We start from the raw sequence: 20,010 nt of genomic DNA on the forward strand, positions 1-20,010 counted from the left end.
GATGAAAGCACAGGGCACAGGGCACAGGGCACAGGGCACAGGGCACAGTCACACAAGCAGTGTCTCTAGTACCATTTTTTGCATGTTTCATACACTATGACATTCACATCAAGGTCAAAGTCAGTCTTGAAAATATTTGTGTATTTGAACAACTACAGAGCAAGATATCAGGAGAGGGTGACTGGTCATGCTTTTTGTTGACCTTTAACTTCATGTTAAACTACAATCTTATATTGCTTTTTATTGATTTAATAATTTGTGGTGGGTGATTATGTCACCTTAGTGACAATGCTTGGTGTATTTTTGTTTTATTAACATACTTTAGAGAGGAAGCATGGTAGTGCAGATGAAATACAGTGTGATTTGATTTATTTTGCACTGTGGTCCTGGCTTTTTGATAAGTTTAGTTGAATCCTTAAACAATAGAATAATACAAGACATGCCTAATCATGCTAATCACATGATAAAATATAGGCGTATTCACTAGAGTGTCAGAGATCACACATAAGTGGATAATTTATACCTTGGATGCATGTCATTTAGTATTTCTGCACTCAAAAAAGTTTTAAATTTAAATTTCAAAAGTTGAATTCACAATTCATTATTCAATTCCTGATGTTCAAAGACATTTATATGCTCTTTGATCTTTATCTTGTCATGTGACACCCATTTTTATGTTGATGTACAAGTTGGCAGTTTCACATACAACCTGCATGAATGAATCTGAATTTGTCATGTATTCAGGTTTAATGTCATGTTTAAATATTACTACATTTGCGTAGTGGAGTGCAAGTTTGTGTGGCTGTTTGTACTAGTCCAGACTTATGTTTGGAAATGAAAGTATGCAAATGAAGCAGGTCACCAAACTTGACCTCTGATCCGTGAAGTGAGTGATTATGATGAGCATATGATGCTGATGTCTGTTCTCACCTGTAGTCCACACTGAATTGTAATTGGATAACGCATGTTGTGAACAGATTTGAATCACAGTGTTTCATATAGTTAAATGTTTATGCTTTGATTAAAAAGATATGTAAAATTCCAACTGCCTAATTTCAATATTATGAGGCTTTTATCTGACCTACCACTTCAAAAAAAGTAAATACTTTCCTCTGAACTCTACCATGATCTACACCTGTGAAGATCAAAGCTATACTTGGTCTTCAGCAGCCCATGTTTGTCGTAAGAGGTGGTCTTGTTTGTTCACTTGGCAATTTTATCCCAATTGTGTAGATCAATGCTCATGTTGTCACTCACCAGATTGTCTGGTCCAGATTTGATTATTTTACAAAGCACTATGATATAACTGGAATATTGTCATAACATGTCTTTGTATCCAGTTGTGTAGAAAATTGCATGCAAAGGCTTCTTCAAGATGAACCAGTATTCAGTACATATGAGATAAAGAACTAGAAGTGTTTAACATAATGTTGAATGGCTGCACATCAAGGTTGAGTTTACACAGGTGAGTCACACACTTATATGTCACTGTTCTGGAACTGAAATAGATCTGTCCCTCATGATTTGACTTGCTAATGTCACCTTGTGAACTAAATGGAGAACATCAATTCCTTCACTTCCTGATGCAAGGCTGTAAACCTTACTGGCATTGTTAGATGTCCTCTGTTACTATAGTTGGTAACCTCTACTGCTTGTGTCTGTCACCACAGTGCAGCTGGCACACTTGTCTGTCTGGCCATCATATCTTAGGCGTGCGACGAATCTGTGATAAGTTTGAAGTTGAGTTCAAACCCCTGACTTACTCCGTTGCACAGCAAATTATCGGATTAATGAGGATATCGGACTAAGCTATTGAGACTAAAGTTACGTTTATTCAGTTTGTTACCAACAAAAGTGTTGGATAAACTCCTCTGTCTCTTAATGTCATTGGTCACATAGATTTTTCATATTCTGTCATCATTTATCGATTCACAGTGACTCACCCGATTCACTCACTCTCTCACGGTACACTCTCAAAATCTTCATTCACTCACCATAGTGACACAACCTCTGAAAGCATAAAGTCTCTGATTAGTTCATCTCAGGTGATTGCTTGTTTCTTATTACAAATATATCCTTTTATCTTGATTTTCGGTCCTAGGGTCTGGTCACCATGTCAGGTTTGCTGGACCTCGCCGACCAAATCATCAGTTAAGATGGCTGACATATCAGAAAGTGAAGCAAATTTAATTACAGACAAGGTTGTTCCACACCTTGGGGGGCTAATCCCTTAACTGTGTGATAAAAGCTATATTGCAAGAACCAGAGAGAAAAGTTTCTGGGTGGGGGTGCCTGGTTGGGGTTCATTATGAAACCAGAAGCAATATTTTCGTTTGAGCTTCTTATTGTCTAAGTTTCAGTTCTATAAAACTGTGTACGCTGATATTATACAGTTTAGAAGCAATGAGTAAGTTCTGCTTTGATGTTGAAAATTTAGCAGCAAAATAACTATTACCTTATCCACTGTACTAAGCACTAGCCTTCAGTATGCACCCCCTCATCCACTTCTAAACCAGTTTCTTCAGAAGTGCCCAAGATCGAACCTTCCACTGACTATGATGACAGTCATAGTCTTGTGTGTAATGCTGACTTATCCTTACAAACATGGTTGCAGAAGAGTAATGTGATGAAAGGCAAGAATTTTGTGGATGTAAACTTGACAATGTAACCAGCTTGACAACAATACAAGAATCTGTAACTTTGCATCATCTGAATGAAGAAGTTGTTAATCCATAAAGCTTATCCTTATATTACTCTCCAACTTCTAAATAATGCCACCCCTAAAAAGTTCTTTTTTTTTGTGATGAACACAATGTTCGAGAGTATGCTCTTACTCCTTCATCATGTGATATGATTGCTCAGTAATTATTATTTCAAATATGTAAGTTCCATCAGTCTTCAAACTAATTCTGTTCACCATGTTCACTATTGCTTGAGCTCTATGTTTTAACCTGTGGTCCATGTTTTTATAAACACTCCTCTTATCATAGTAAATATGGTACCCGAACATGTTGAAAATATCTGTATTTTTCTAAAATTTCAATGTATGAATTTTATTGAATGAGGGTTAAAAGATGAATATGTCATCAACAGGATCACACGGGCAGGATTTAGTAGTCTTTTTATTAATGTATTTCTTATTTCAACCTTGGCAAGATTTAGTAGTCTCTTTATTAATGTATTTCTTATTTCAACATTGGCAGTTTGGTTTTACACCACTTTCAGCAATATTCCAGCAATATCGCTGTGCAGGGGGACACCAGTAATGGGTTTTACTCATGTCCCCATGTTGGGAATTGAACCCAGGTCTTTGGTTTGACAAGCAAACAATTTAACCACCAGGCTACCCCACTGCTCCTTTTCAACAGTGTTAAATGTGGGATCACACTTTATCACTAAAATACAGATTAGCACATTTTAGGATTGAGTCCTGTCCATTTTTCCACACAACCACCACGGTTTCCACAAACTTGAAAGTATGACAAGTCAACTCATGACAGCCATGTGATCTAGACACTTATCAAAGTGTGTGTATACAGACCTACTTACAGGGGATAAAGACCTACTTGTAGGACTTTGTGTTCAAGACTTCTACACTGATAACTCAGTGCCTGTTTTGTTGTGTCATGAGTTGTAATTTACCTGGGCTAGTGCCTGTATGTTTTCAGAAATACATGTATTATGGTCAAAGATCGTTTCTAATGTATTTGTTGTATAAGTCCACAGTTAAGATTCCAGCTATGTGATATAGCCTGTAATGAGTGACTCTGGACCATTGTGGTCAATCCATCATGTCCATGCAGCTGTGGTCAGGGAACCAAGCAAGTCACCAAGCCTGAAAAAGCCAGTCCCTTTGGTTGCCCTTCACAGTCATCTGAGAAGATCCATCTTAAAATTGATCTTCAGCTACTCATGTTTGTCATAGGTGGCAATTGACTGCATCAGGTGGTCAGGCTCACTGATTTGGTTGACACATGTCATCATATACCAATTGCTTAGATAGGTGCTCATGATGTTGATCACTGAATTGTCTGGTCCAAACACTAACTTTTACAGACCATATAGCTGGAATATTGCTGAGTGCAACAACAAACCAACTATTTTGTTTCTATATTTTTGTCACAAAACCAAACATCTCAACAGTGATGTGTAGGATGCATACTTATTGTGTGTCATTTGTTTCACAGGAAGACTTTCAGGAGGGAGAAGAAGTTCTTCCCCCATCAAAGGTTGAACTTGCCCTTGCCTGATTCACACCTGTCTCATTTGCATAATTACATCATCACAGGTGAGTAATATACTGGAATCTTACGTGTAGCCCTCTCTGTTGTCCAGCTTCCATAACAAACTAGGCAGTACTGAACTTGAAACGTGAAACACCTGGCTTTCAGTGGATAGGTCAGGTTTGTAAGCTGGGTATAGCCTAAAATAAAACAACAACAATAGCAGTCAAGCAATCAGTCAAGTTTGATTTTCATGTGTGATAATTTTCCCAAACCCAATTGGTTAATGATCCTTGGCATAAATTATGTACTGAATATTAGTATTTGCTGACCACATTAAACTAATTCAGAGATAATATACTCTACTGCAGTGTCTACTACACTACAGTGTTACTTCTGGCTTGTCAAGTCATCAGATCAGTGTTAGGAGTTCTAATGTAGTCATGCAATCTGTTAAAAGAAAGTTGGTAACTAACTGTCTCAGTGATGATTCAGGAGGATGTTTGCATCAAAATCATGATGAGATTGTTTTTAATATTCATGTTTTAGTTTTGATAAGAAAAATGAATTTAGAAAAAAAAATGATCAAAATGTAAACAAATGTTTTCAAGTGAAAAGTGCAAAATGTCTGGGACATAACATATGTAGGAGAAGTTGTTTTCATGTTCTCTGCCAAATTTATGACCCATCTCACATTTTCGACATTACAACTTACATGTCAAATAGCACTGATAGCGTTAATCAATCAATGCAACTTTCTAAATAAGGAGGCATCAAAGAAGTTGTTTCATGTGACGTTATTTACTTTACCCCCGACTCAGATAGAACACACCTCTCTACCTCCACAACTCACAGCACACTTTAGGCTGATTATTAACACAGGAATTTCAAGTTAAGGTCATATCTTTTCTGCTCTCGCTTTTACTTGATTGGATTAAGTTGTCACAAGGTATGAGAATTATCACCCTCTTATCACATAGACTATATATTGTCTCTGATTCCTTACTTGGTGTGCTGGTGTAGAGGTGGAAGAAAAAAAAAGGCTTGAACATCTGTAGACTTTTAGGTAGTACTGTTCAGATTAATCAAGTTAGATTGTTTTGTTTGGGTGTTCCAGACCTGAAGTTGGTATCCTGCAAGTTGTAGATGACCTTGAGCGTTGAGGTTGATAAGTATTCTTATAAAGAGTCATGCAAATAGTTAGATTGTCTTACAGTTTATCTATGAAAACATACATTTAATTCTACTTTGATTTAAGGCTGGCTTATGAAGTCAAATTTGATGTTATTTCACGTGAATAGTTTGTATTTACCCTATAAGGAGATCATAACTATAGAATGTTCTCCTTTTCAATAAATGTCTATTTCCAATCAAGGATACCCAAATAACAAATGTAATGGAAGTACTCCACATCTGTCCATGTGAATGGCTTGATGGTGCTTGATTGGTCAGATGTAACACAAGCTTAGCCAATGAGGGTGGGAGAACTAGGCTGTCCTTGACCTTTGAGGAAGCCTTGAAAAACTTTAAGAAGTGCACGAATTTTGTGAGTGAAATTATGTTCAAATCCTGTTCCAGTCAAATCATGACCTATGGTTGGTTATGTAGACAATTCTAATGTATGCAGGCTGCCAGCCATGTCTGTTTCCTTGTTTGTGCCAGGTAGGGAGGATGTGTCACACGTCTGCCATGTCCTCCAGCTGCTGGCTGATTCATCGCTTACATCAAGGATGCTGCAGTCCGGGATTTATGTCTCCGCATCAGGAAGTGGAGAGTTGGGACAGGTGATGATCACCTGAATGGAAATGAGTTAATTTTCCAGTCTAAATAATACCTGTATTTGCTCAGTTCTTCTTGATATAATTTTTGTCCTGTTTGTTACATGAGTGCAGAAAATAGATCATATCTTGCTGCTTATGGAGGTTTACCTTGGTCTTTATTTGACAGGATGTAGACCTATAAGCGCTGCAGGAGAGGCTTTCCTTGGTCTATGTTTAACAGGATGCAGTGCTATAACTGCTGCAGGAGAGGTTTGCATTTGTCTATATTTGACAGGATGCAGTGGTATAATTGCTGCTGGAGAGGTTTATCTTGATCTATATTTGACAGGATGCAGTGGTCTCACTGCTGCAGGAAAGATTTACCTCTATTGATGTATCAATGTTCCCGCAATATGTATAGCAGTTGACTCTTTAAATGGGCATCTCACACTGCACCTATTTTGCTGTCACATTTCACTGACAAACTCCTAAGTACGGGCATTGCAGAGATCCAGCCCTCGAATATGCCAGAAAAATACAGTCATAAGTTTGAATGCCTGTTTATCCTGGTCATGTTTCTTGGTCTGTGATATCATGCCCATGCTCGTGAATTTCATAATGAAGTTTAAAGCATTCCCTCGCCACGCCGAAGACCCTAACTAACTATCCATGATAGTAAAGGGCAGAGAACTGCATCATTTCAGACATTTTCCTTGCATTGTTGGAGTACTGTTCCAACTCACTCACATGTCAATATCTCATTAGACACCACATATATAAGACTCCTATCCTATCTGGTCCTTCTCCTATCCTTGGTATTAATTTTTGGCATAAAAAAGACAGAAATGTGCCCTGAGCTATTTTTTACCTGTTCCAAATTGCCAGTTGGCTTTCATGCCCTCAATGCAAAATAATCCAAACTTACATCACAAAAAAATGTGAAAATTGTTGATAACTTAAGGTGAGGCACAGTGCCTTGAGCACATTGAGGGCAGTACTAGTGATTGAAGTTTGAGTGTCGTCCTTTGAAGACAAGCATATGTCTAGTATTATCACTAAGCTATCAGCTCATCACACAATGGGAACTTTTAAGGAGTTTCACCTTCAGGTGTCTTATTAGAAGACATGTGTTCTGGAGATACTCATCACTGCAGCACAGGATTATGAGTAAACAGAACGGCCCATGGGCAAAGGCTTTTTTTGTCTTTATTTTATCTCTTAAATATATCAGGATTTTTTTCTATTTTGAAAATTGCCTTGAGATGATAAACAGAAATATGTTTGTGGAAAGACAGTGGTAGGTGCTTCAAGCAATCAGTTAAACAGTTGACAATACAGCCAGATAGATCGCCAGTACTCAGAATGCTGAAGTATTACAACTCATTTACATACATTCACTTGTAGCAGTAAGAATAAAGTTTGATACGGGCAACAGCACTCAGATTCACTACTACTTCAGTAAAGCGAAACCTTGGTAACCTGGACAATTGTTTATCCAAGCAATTATTGTCTGGTTTTCAGTTTAACAGACTCCAAACTGTCATGACTGAATCCTAACGAACATGTACTGTTCTTTTGGTAGAGGCATGCCCTATTTCTAACCAATTTCTGCTTTCAAGTGAAAATGAGTGTAAGTGTTTGACCCATGGGGCAGAATATAGTGACTGAAGCATGCCAACTGAATACTTTCTGTTCTTTACATATACAGCATGATGGTTTCCAGTATTTTGACTTCCAACTGATTTTATTACCCCAGGATATGATGATGTTATGCTTGTCTTGTGACAACTACAGTTCAGGATGGACTAGTGGCATTTCAAGATTGGATAGATGGTACTTCTCAATAATGGACAGTGACATTCCAGAGAGGACTTTAATTTTACCACTTGTAAGGTTAAAAATGAGTGGCACATTATTTTTGCAGCCTGAAAAACATGTTCATTTTGTTACCCTGTGTATCCTATCTGTGGTGGGCTTTAGGCACAGTTAATGACCTCTATTTTTGATTCAGCGTGAGTTTTCCAAATCTGTAAATACATGTGATTGTGAAAGTACCAGTAGGTGTTATTTCAGATTGACATACCATTCATAACAGCAGTCCTGCATTCTGCATCTATTCAGACATCGTGACATAATTTTCTTTTCCATCAGCCCATTTTGACTATTCTCTTCACCATAATCACTGTATATTTAAAAAAGTTAAAAATATATCACTGACAGAGTGATTTCAATAAATGCCTGCAACAAAAAGAACATCCAAGGTGTAGAACACATTCAGTGCACTAATAGAGCAAACGTTTCTTAAAGCATTTGAGATAAGTCACCTCAATATCCTGAGGCACAGACCTCACTGGCCATATTTTCCCATGAAAACTAATGAATATAAATGAAGCGCAAAGTCCTAAAGCTTTTTACCTCAATTGAAATTCCTGATTAAATTTTATCGTCTGAATAGCATAGACTTCTGCGAGTATTGCCTGCCAGTGACCTTTCACCCCTATCAGTGTCAGAATGATGCTGACATAATGTCCTGCTCAATCTTGGTATTACCCATTGAACCAAGTGTCCCCGTTACATGGCTTACGATATGCTATTTTGTTTTATGTCGAGGTACAGTGTAACAGAACAACTCTGGATATACAGCACAATGTAGTATACGGGACACTAGGTAATCTGCTGGGTGTTTACTAAAAGTTCTTGGAGCGGAAATAAATTGCCGACTTGAGTCAATTATAAATGAGATTATGGGATATGGTGGAGTGCTTACTTGGGTGTGTACGGCTATGTAGGACAGCAATTATTAAGTAGTTTTTTTGTTTAAGTTTTTGTGTAAACTTGTTCCAAGGCATTGTATTTTTGTTTTTGATTTTGTTTGTATTTTTGTTGTATGGTTTCCATTTGTATGCAAAATAATGATAAATTGTTAATCAATTGTGTCAAATAATGGCCTTCCTTTTCTCAGTGATTCTGAGACAAAACTTCCAGTTGTTGCTTTCAAGAAGAGAGACGGATGATAAATGCAGATATTAGTGACAAAGTTATCTGGCAGTTAGGAGCAAATGATAAAAAAATCCTTTTTCCCTTTATTCTGGCAGTTACGAGGAAAAGATAAAAAAAATCTTTTTGCCTTTATTACTAACAATAACTTTTGGGTATTATCGCTTCTTAATTAGAGGCTGTCAGTGTAGGTTTATTTTGTGTGAGTTTGTGGCCATTTTTTATGTTTAATGTTTTAAAGTTCATTCAGGTCCTTTGTGGAGATTAATTATGTACAGCTCCTGGGGGTGGGTGATAATACCTTTTAACCACATTGCAATTAAAACTCCACAATACGATATGTTGTGGTACACTTTTCGTGATCCAGTATGATCTCATATGATCAGCAATTTCCGTGAAAATGATCGGTAATTTTCCAAATTTAGTAAAAAATACTAATAACATTTATCATTCATTAATAGTTTTGAAAATGTTTTTTTGGTCATATAATTGCATTTGCGTGACTTTTAAACCATATCAATCGAACAATACATTTTGTTACCAACATTGTAGGGTTAAAAAAGACCAAAATGACCGATACTGCTGTAGATGCCTTTTCTCAAGTTCAGAACCTTAAGGCAAAGTCTTCAATGTAGAAACATTTTCAATCAAATGTTTTGTACAGTCAGTGGCTGGCATTGTTTCCAAAGAAAGGAACTGATAATTTCATTACCTTAAACCATGTGTTACATTTTCATAATTTATTGCAATAAGCGACTACATATTACAGTGTATATCACATCACATATCACATGTATATCACAAAATGTAAATTTGGACAATACCCAACCATCACCTCCACATATACGATGGATTTGGTCAAATAAAGAAATACTCGAACACATGCTGGAAATTTTTCATGTGTAGTTACTTGATATTCAGAAGATGATTCATAACTGGGTGTTGGTAGTAATTCAGTGGGCATGAAATTCAAATAATTTATATATTTTGGCATGATCATATTGCACAGAGACACTGCCATTAATAGCTAGTTATTTGCTATGGATGTAGCTTCAGTAGTTTAACATTTTGTATGGCCGTCCTCCAAGTATAACGACAGCCATCATAACTAGTTTGCTGGATTTGACATCTATTATTAGCTGTGCTGGTTTAATACAGGGAATAGTAAACTGATATGTTATATGTGCTTGTTGTGAAATTTTACTGTGACGTGCCATAACCTTTGTCTGTATTCCAACATTCACTTACATGTTGTTATAAATATGAACTGAAGTACAGAAGCTTCTTTTCAAAGAGAAATTGGTACAGAAGTATTTGGTCTACAGTCTACAGATATGTAGACATATAAGCATTGATCAGTAGAAGCAGGATATGATATATTTTGCAGTGGACGTTAAATAAATACAGTTTATTGAGAAGCAGAAACTTTGGCTTTGTTCTGCTAACCTGGTTTATGCAGTGCAGTGAAAACAAGGGAACGCTAAAACATGTAGGGTTTTGAATCCCATTTATATTCCTGACCTTTTTCCTCATGCCTTAAAGGGAATGCCTCAGCATCACTCACTGTTACGTATTTGAGTGTATTTATGAAGGGTTATCTGTGTGTGTGAATGTAAAGCAGGGAGGTGTGGCTTTCTAGCATTGAACGAATGAATCTTTTAACATTGGGTGGTTAGCTCAAATACCACTTGACTTTAAAGCTTCATTTCTAACTATTTTTATCTCCTGCAACACATTTTGCAGGGGGGTATTAAAATACACCCCGTCTGTCCAAGCGTCCATCCGTCCGTCCATGTACATTTATCTTTTCCGGAGCAGAACTCTAAAACCGTTCAATATTTCTTCACCAAACTTGATACATAGATTGGTCTAGTGGTGTACTGGTGCCTTTTGATAGTTTTGGAATAAGATATGTTTGGCTTGTCCATGGCAACAAGTTTGCCTGAAGATAAAAGGTAAAAATTTAACTTCGCCGGATATTGGAGGTAATGCAGGGGATATTGATGACTGTGTCTTCTTGTTAGTATGTTGGCACTTTTGTTACATAAACTGATAGTTCTGACTATTGGCTGTGTTGGAGCATCTTTTACACCCCTTTATTAGTCCCATTACACAATGTGGTAACTGGATTAAGGACAGGGTTTCACCTTCAGCAATGGTCAAAGGGAAATAACTCTTGCTTTACTGAAGCGCTGATCACAGTAAAATCCACTTTTCTGTGACAGTACTGTAGCGCTGGTGATATTCACAGCAACTGTAATGGCATTTACATTTGAAACAGGTTTCACTCATGTCATATGGTGTATGTATTTTTGCTAAGTCGTCACTGAATTTTAAGACTAGATACTGCATTTTGCATACTAAAGTTGTATTTCTACATAGAAGAGAATTTACGCTATTGCATTATAAAGCTTGTCAGTTTGTTTGCAGTATTAAGTGGCATGAAGGAATGATAAACACTAGACTGATATTACAACTTATAGACAGGCTAAAGCAATTTCAGGCAATGCTATTACACTTTAATAATGTACGGCTGTTAGTGATTGTTAGGTACAGAAACTGAGTCTCGGTTGACTTGCATTCCACAATCATAGGCAGGGCTCTTTCTGCGTGGATATTAACAATTCAAACACTACATTGTGCTTAGGCCTCATGTGTTTGGGTACTATGTTAAGTAGTTTTCTTTATGGCTCAATAAAAATTTTGCAGTTACACCAGATAAATAAATAATGATATGGATGATTTAGCACTTCCTCTGTTGAGGATGGAAGATCACAAGGCTAATGTGACAATCAGGTGCAGATCAGTTTGATGGTCTAGAAACCATGGCTGCGAAAGGGTTCAAATTTATGTATTAATTCATGACATAAAGTTAGGCCTGGGACAAGTAACCTGCATGCCCAGGCTGGGTGGGTAATGAGTCGACCCAGGTACCCGTTTCAATAACCAGACCCGCTTTGAAAACATGACCAATAAATGAAGAATTAATTGAATGTATATTTGACAAAACAAATTTACTATGAGATTGTTGTCTAATGCTTGAGATTGTGGACAAAACTTGCACTGAAAATTCACAAGACTGTGGACAACTAACCATGTAACGTGTAACATAATTACGCCAAGTAGGTAACTGTTTACATGTGAAAGACTCAGAAATGCAGATATCCGCCTCAAGAAGAGTCTTAACTGATGAACTGTCTAGTGTCCACTTACGTTATGCAGTATTATCCTACTATCAAGTTCACATAAGAAGAATTATTCCTTACCATGTTGTGTGGATAGTGTTGCCTCAGATGTAATCATGATTGTGATTGGTTGCCATTGGAAAGAGGTCAGCGAAATGATTTCATGAATGACTTGTTGCCATTTGATGTATTGTTTGATGTAATTATTTAATGGGAAAATTTGCATATATCACCTACTTGCCATCCCCATCACAAGGCATACGTGACATGTTAAATGTAACAAACACGTTTGAAACATGAACAAGAAGAAAAAGTCACCAGTATCCCTCGCAGTGGCAAACTACCCTTCAGCTTGCTATGACTATGGCTGATCTTATGCTGTTCTTCACACAGACTTAACGTAAATATACATATGTAAACTAGTATGATTGTATCAACAACAGACTGCTTCCATGTTTTGATGTACATCAAACTGAAAATAGAGCGGTACTATTGGTTTATGTCATTAGGTTCATGAATACCCACAAAGTGAAATAGAGTATTGAAAGGTCTGAACGTTCTGCTCCAGAAAGAAGCAATACGAACAATTTCAAACATATAAATGTTGCAGTGGATAACAATACTGCAATAGGTGACCTTACTAAAATTGCAATTGTCTTAGAAAGTGTTTTTCATTGAAAATTTGTGATTGATTTTGAGGATAACGATGTCAGCATCCTTTCCTGACAATGTATCTATACTCTATATCTAAAATAAAGCAAAATAGATCTAAATGAAATTTAATCATTCTATAAACAGGAGTGTGAATCTGATGTCAACATTGTGTACTTTGTTTAATCCAGTGTAAGAAGACATGACATGGTATCATTATTACGATGGTTTGCATTAATACCTCTTTACATAACTTTGTTAGTTGTATGTTTATCGGTATGCACTGTTTCTTTATAACTATAGTTGTACATTGCCTCTAGGCTGAAGGAATGGCAGTTAGTAGCTCCTTGTTTCTTGTGGATGGATGTTTGTTGTTCCGATGTTTCCGCTCCATTGTAACTTAGCTCTACTGAGCACAAAATGCATTTTGTCCTTATGTCTGATGTGACGGATTCAAAATATTTCCAGACGCTGCTCTTTATCTCGGTAATGACTGGTTTATAGATATGGAATATCTCATAATTAGTGTTACGACAGGTACCCAGGTCTAGGGTGTCGGGTAGCTGGGTAGGAAATTTGGAGCCATCCCAGTTCTACTTAAAGGGTAAGAGCAAGTTTTCTTGCACAGTTCATTTGTATGATTATGGAGTGCCTTCCAAAAGGAAAACATAACTTTTGTTAAATTAGAACACTATCTAAATGAAAGCTAAAAATTTTGGCTATTTTCACATAATAATCTTTGACTGAAAATGACAGTTTTTTCATGTTAGAAGAAAAGTAATTTTGTTATTGTTATTGTGTATTTTGGGGGTGATGCAAAGATACATGCATCTAGGACAATACAGTTATTGATAAATTCACAACTGTATTGATATTTACTTTTGAAAGTATCAGTTTAAATGTGTTTATGTATCGTTTACATTTTGCAGTTGTAACATGTTGTTTTTTACTGTGTATAAATTGTAAGTTATAAGTGATTACTTTTCATGCATAAAGATGGGCTACAATTTAGAACTTTTTAATCTCTGAGAATAAAAAATGTCGATCTTTTCATAACAATTATAAAATATGAAATATTAATGTTCAAAATGTAACTAAATTTACGAAATAATGCTGCAAAAATAGGTATTATGATACATATGGTATCATAACATGGGTATTGTGATATGTATCGATTCATGAAACTTATAGGTAATAATGTCCCTAATATATTTTTTTCTGTTGATATTGCTTTGGAAAGCAGGAAAAGGTTAAAACAGTTCTACATCTCCAAGTGTTGACGTGTCAAATATGCTTGAAAATATCTTGAATATGTTTCTAGGTTGGTTGGAATCATGCCTGTAATTGTGGGTTTCATCACGAGTGTAAAGACATCCATACTTTAGGCTCTCCTTCAACATGAAGCTAACTGGATAAAACTGGAATGTTGTTCAAAGTGGCATTGAGCTAACTTCCATATTCACTCACTGACAGTTAGAGTTGAAAGTCACTAGTCTGGAAGTGCTTCAAATCTTGTTAGTACGGTTGCCCCAGGCAAAGTCTTTTCTGTTGAAGTTGAACTAAATTGGACATCAGTCTATCAAACTTAATCCATTTAACAAGATGTGGTTATAGCTTTGTGATTATGTCATCAAGAGGCACAGGACTTCCTATAGTTGTACTGCATTGACATGTGTGATGTAATCTGTCATCTTTTGTCAAGTTGAAGTGGTTCATTGTTTCTGCTTCTAATGGAAAAGTTGTGTCTTTAAGGAAGTGTTGGGGATTTGACTGTCACTGAGTATGCATGACATGCAAATCCATTTCTAGTTGTCTGTCAGACAGTGGTGTAGCCTGGTGGTTAAAGTGTCCGCTCATCATGCCAAACACCCAGGTTCGATTCCCCACATGGGTGCAATGTGTAAAGCCCATGTTTGGTGTACCCTGTTGTGATATTGGTGGAACATTGCTTATTTTGACTCACTTGCTCTAGCTTTCTGTTCATTTCAGCACCTTGATGGACAACCAGAGACCGGAGCACCCATCCATGATGCAAAGTGAGCAGTCAAGCCTTGAGGACATCCCAGCCTCAGCTCTGGAACCAACACTCATGGTGACAGATGACATTCATCAGGAGAGTAAAGCAGCACAAATGTTTTTTGAGAGTTTACTGCAGTCATCTCGGTCACAGCTGTTGTCAGATTGTTACATGTCCTCTGGTGAGGTTAGCTGGATGGACCAACAAATTGGTGTGTCTGATGATGGGCCTGTATCAGATAATATGCCAGGTGTTGGGATAAGGTCTTCCGTGCCAAGTGATGCAGGAACTAACTCTGTTGTCATGAGGCCTGTGGTGGCAAATGTTCCAGGAACTGATACTGCTGTTGTGCAATCTGCCATGCATGGAAGTATTGTCATGAAATCTGAGATGCCAAGTGACACAGGAACTGACAGTGTCATCATGAGGCCTGTGATGCCAAGTATCCTAGGAACTGATAACATTGTTGTACAGTCTGTAACTCCTCAGGTATCGTGTGTAGTGATCAGCCACTCAACAACAACCTGTGTAACCTCTAATGTCATCAGCCAGTCAGTGACCAGTCATCCTGTTGCTGTTACAGGCAGCAACTCATCAAGTGGATCTTCTGTTTCGCCAAAGAAACGATCCCGACGGGAACAATCAGGAACTGATATAGACAGTCGTGATGGTCATGTGTCAGGCCGTCAATCACATGGTGAAGTTCGTATATCTGGTAGACAGTCACAGTGTGACGAACGTCTTTCTGGACGACAGTCACGGTGTGAGAGTCATGTGTCTGGACGTCAGTCACAGTGTGAGAGTCGTATGTCTGGGCGTCAATCACAGTGCGAGAGTCGCATGTCTGGTCGAGAGTCTCAATGTGATGATCGAATGGACGCCTACAGTGATGGTGGGAGCAGTTGTGTGTCATCCAGTCAAGAAAAGCGGGATGGTGTGGATACAGGTTCTTCTTCACGTCGTAGAGGGAGCCACATATCTGAAGGAGGTCGCAGGTCCCGTGAGAGAAGTGAGAGTGAGGTAGGTTACATGTTCTTTCAGATAATAGCAGTGGTAATACTAGCCACTAATACTAATAGTCACTTTGCTGAACAATGATCGACCTAACAAATTCATTTGCATGATTATAGAAATACATCTGAAACCATTACACTGCTGTCCAGTATATATATGTAGATATGGAAAGCATACATACATACTCAGCATAATTACTGAGGGTTCACGCAGATAATAATAACACATAAGACAACACATTTTCAACTTGCACAAATGAAGTTCAGTGGAAATCTGGAATGAATCATTTTATATCCGCACTGACGCATACTTTTCTTGAATTGCATATGCATGGGCTCTTCCATTTGGGGATCAGGCATGTTGTTTTTCCATCACCTTCGATCGTGTCTTCAAGCACTCTCATTCTTGCACTTTCCATTATCTTGTATGGTTTTTGTCCATTTTCCATGCATGATAAAAACATCCATCGATTTGATGATGAAGAAAAACATGTCCATCTGATGTTCATCAAATTGTCAACCCAAGATGACTGACACCTTTCGTGATCCAGTCTTCTGAGGTGCATCAGATTTACAAAAGATACTGGGTTTGAATTCCACATCTTGGTTTGTCAGCACCATACTTGTGCTAATTGGTTTCAATGAAATGAGGGTTAAGAACTGTGTCATTCAGGCTGACATTTCTCATGAAACTGGTATTCTGGGATACAACTATACTACTATTCAACCGTAGTAAACCATACGCGCAACAGGGCACATTTCAATCATGAACAACAATATCATGCGCAACAGTTGTAAAAGTTGAACAGTTCTCAGAGTACTTGTGTTTTGGACTATATAGTATTTGTATTCATTCTCCACAGTCATGTGATACCTGTTCTCACGTTTATTGTCATCAGGGAGACACTGTGGCAGATATCACCATGTTAAACTCCTTCACATCCGACGAAACTCGACGACAGATGACAGGTTCCGTGACTCCGGACACTTCAGACGTTGGCTTCCAACCCAGTATGCTTGATGCGGTGTTGACCGAGAAGAAAATGGTTTGTTTCAAACTGAATATTTCTGGCTTACCCTTTATTCCTAAGGAGAATCATTGAGAACATTGTTAATTAACAAGATGTATCTTGAGTCATCTAGTTCATGGTTGTCAAGCTGTGATGTAACTGAAATACTGATTAAAGGTCACGTGCAACCAAAAAATCAAACATAATTAAAATACATTTATCACTTATTCATGACATATAATATACACTGCGGCTTTTAAAAAAACAAATAAACAAAATTATAAGCGTACAATCGCGATTCAAAAGTGCAATATAAAAAATGTACTTGGCCTTACTTCCCCTGAAACGAAGCCCTCGGGAGACCGAACCCAGTCATAGCGGGTGGATGTGCACTCAAGTGTAACGACGGCTTCCGATTGGCTGTTTCATTTGCTGATATGCTGAGGGTTCATTGTGTGTGCAGAAAGATGATCTGTTTGATGGGCATTTTAGAAGTATAGCCAGGCACAGAAAGTAAAATTCTTTATGGATAACAACTTCTTTTTGTGTACTTGATGCGTCGTTTGAGTATGGATTCATATGCTGTTGTCAAACAAAATCATATACACTAAAAGAAGTCGTTATCCATGAAGAATGTATATAGAGATGTTGGGTTTGGAAAATACATGTTCTCTGAATTTGCGCTCGAGATGGTAAACTACTGCGTGACTGGAATCTGTCATTCGTCCAAGTACAAAGCAGGACTTGAAACTGACAAGAGTTTGCACCAGTTTCCGTCAGATCCAGTCATCCGAAAAAAATTAATGTAGTTTGTTTGCAACCCACAGGCATAAAAACATGTCATGTGTATCACACGTGCCTAATAACATAATGTGGCAGACACGAGACTCGGGGGCACGAGTCATAAATCAACTTATTTTCTTTATGTCATATAGTCTGATAGGTGTTAAGTTCATATTGCACGTGGTCAATGATTGAAGCTGTGTATTGCATGTTGTCTTTAGCAGACTGGCAGACAGACATATAGGTGTGAATAAACCAGACACTGAGCTTTCTCTGTGACAGAGACTGCTTACCACAATCAACAAGTTGTTTACGTAACGAGTAGATTATTTACTTGTTTGTGTACACAACCAAGATTAGACTACTGCTCACGACCTCAGACGCTGGGCATGCATACTGTTTCAAGCTCCGCGAATCTATTCACTGTGCATGCATTATCGACGCAGCGCAGCACAGCTGTTGAAACCAGTTTTCCTGCAGCGCTGGGGGGAATTTAGTGAAACGTTTGAACTCCGATTTCGCGGGCTTTTTTTCATCGCGTATTTTCAACTTTATAGGTTGAATTGGCTTTTTTTATGATTTGTTTCGGTAAGTGCACACCGAAAGGTACCAGAATCGGCAAAGTTGTGTTTTACGTTGCATGTGACCTTTAAAGAGACTTTAAAGAAACTTCACCCACTCACCCATATATAAGACCCTACACAGCTTGTTGGCCTTGTATGGCCCTTAATGTAATTTAATTCTCAAAGGGGGTCAAGATTTTATTCAAATATTTATTCATTGTCTTGGTGCAGTTTTCATGGAATTAAGCTTGAAGTAATATTTGGTCTGATATTGGGATTTGTTTCCACAATGGAGCACCTACTACTGTGAAATGTTCATTAACATATATTCAAAATGGTGAAATGGTGCCCTTTGCTAATTCAAGAAATTGTGGTGTCATAAATAATGATAAAGGATTGATTTGGGATTTGTCAGAAGGATTCGTTTGCACATAACAAAAGTTGAACAAAACCCCTTGCAAATGAATTCATTATTTTAAATGTAGGGGAATAGTATCTTGTTTTCATCTGCTTTATTGAAGACCATCAGTAAAGTGTTTGTTGTCATGTTGAATGATCTTTGCGCAATACCAGAAACATTACATATACCGAATCACAGTACTCACATGTACCTGGGGGTTTTTTTCTCATAAAAAGCTTTGTACATAAGTAAAACAATAAAGCTGACATCGCTTGCTTCCTTACACAGGCACTGCTGAGGTCACCAGAAGTGCGCCAGTTCCTCTTCAACCTCCAATCACAGAAAGCCAGGGAGCAGATGCAACTTCACATTTCACCCAATACAACAAAGGGAGACAACCCTTCCTGAATCTACATTGTCTGATTTTGAGCGACTATGCGACTACGCGTAAGCTGTTGCTTGTTGCATGGACACGATCACATGTGTCAACCAAGTTGGTGGCCTGTTACACAACAAGCATGGGTTACTGAAGACAACATCTAACCGGTATCAAACCATGTCATTGTTCAAAGCTTGTACGTAAATCATCACACTCACTCAATAAACTAAAGGATTTCACAGACTGTAGCTAATTTGTCGTAAGCTTCAACTTTAGGTCGTTATCATGATTCTTTGATTCTGAATATGTTTTGAAAACAATTATTGTATGTTTAGAGTTGACTTACCTCAGTTAAATTCAGACATTCTATTTTAGGTTGCACTGGTTACATTAATTAGGTGAAATGGGTAAATGTTTGGCAATGCTCATCTCCACCAGCCCAAGATCACTGCCCAGCAATTGTGTATCGTTAACTTGATCAGTTCATTGTCACATCTCATATGGCCCAAGATATCACCCATTTTGGTACTACAAACTGTCACGTAATTCAACATCTAAGGCGTGTTCAGAACTGCAAGCGCCCGCATTGGTTCTGAATGAATGCAAGCGCTTGGTTACATTAAACCATTTGTAACCAACTCATGTTATTCCAGGAAAAGCCGAATAGCTTTTCGTCTTGTTGGAGGTTACAGAATGGGGTGAGTGGTGACAAATGGCATTAAACATTTACAAGACAAAATATTATGAATGTCAACTTCTCCTTTATATTTTACACATTTCTTGGCTATTCCTTGCCCATTCGTCGGGTGGATTAATTAATGATAAAGATTTGAAAGGTATTTTTTCTATTAAACATGGTCGCCATCTTTGTTCGCTTGGCGAGGCAGCTGTGAGGATAATTTGCAGGCGCTCGTCCAGCACAGGTGTTCAGAATTGAGCGCTCGTGGACATTTGCAGGCGCTCATGATTCTGAACACACCTCAAGTTTGCATTGTTCTCATTTGTAGGATATCCTGTTTAAGGCAAGTA

The 20,010-nt window shown here is 37.8% G+C and overlaps 1 protein-coding gene across 1 annotated transcript; it reads left to right on the top strand.

The window, feature by feature from the left end:
• The first annotated feature begins 4,201 nt into the window (after nucleotides 1–4,201).
• On the top strand, nucleotides 4,202–19,720 carry LOC137274281 (uncharacterized). Its single transcript, XM_067807403.1, has 4 exons — nucleotides 4,202–4,288; nucleotides 14,806–15,853; nucleotides 16,746–16,892; nucleotides 18,891–19,720. Exons 2-4 carry the CDS (start codon nucleotides 14,813–14,815, stop codon nucleotides 19,008–19,010), a joined length of 1,308 nt encoding a protein of 435 aa, XP_067663504.1. The 5' UTR covers nucleotides 4,202–4,288; nucleotides 14,806–14,812; the 3' UTR covers nucleotides 19,011–19,720.
• The last annotated feature ends 290 nt before the right edge of the window (nucleotides 19,721–20,010 follow it).

Source organism: Haliotis asinina, chromosome 2 (genome assembly GCF_037392515.1).
Source record: "Haliotis asinina isolate JCU_RB_2024 chromosome 2, JCU_Hal_asi_v2, whole genome shotgun sequence".
Lineage (NCBI taxonomy): Eukaryota > Metazoa > Mollusca > Gastropoda > Lepetellida > Haliotidae > Haliotis > Haliotis asinina.

Excerpts from the sequence above, each read along its gene's own strand:
- LOC137274281 (XM_067807403.1), top strand. The coding sequence starts at position 14,813 with ATGGACAACCAGAGACCGGAGCACCCATCCATGATGCAAAGTGAGCAG. Across the intron at positions 15,854-16,745 it reads GTGAGAGAAGTGAGAGTGAG|GGAGACACTGTGGCAGATAT; the intron begins GTAGGTTACATG and ends TATTGTCATCAG. Across the intron at positions 16,893-18,890 it reads TGTTGACCGAGAAGAAAATG|GCACTGCTGAGGTCACCAGA; the intron begins GTTTGTTTCAAA and ends TTCCTTACACAG.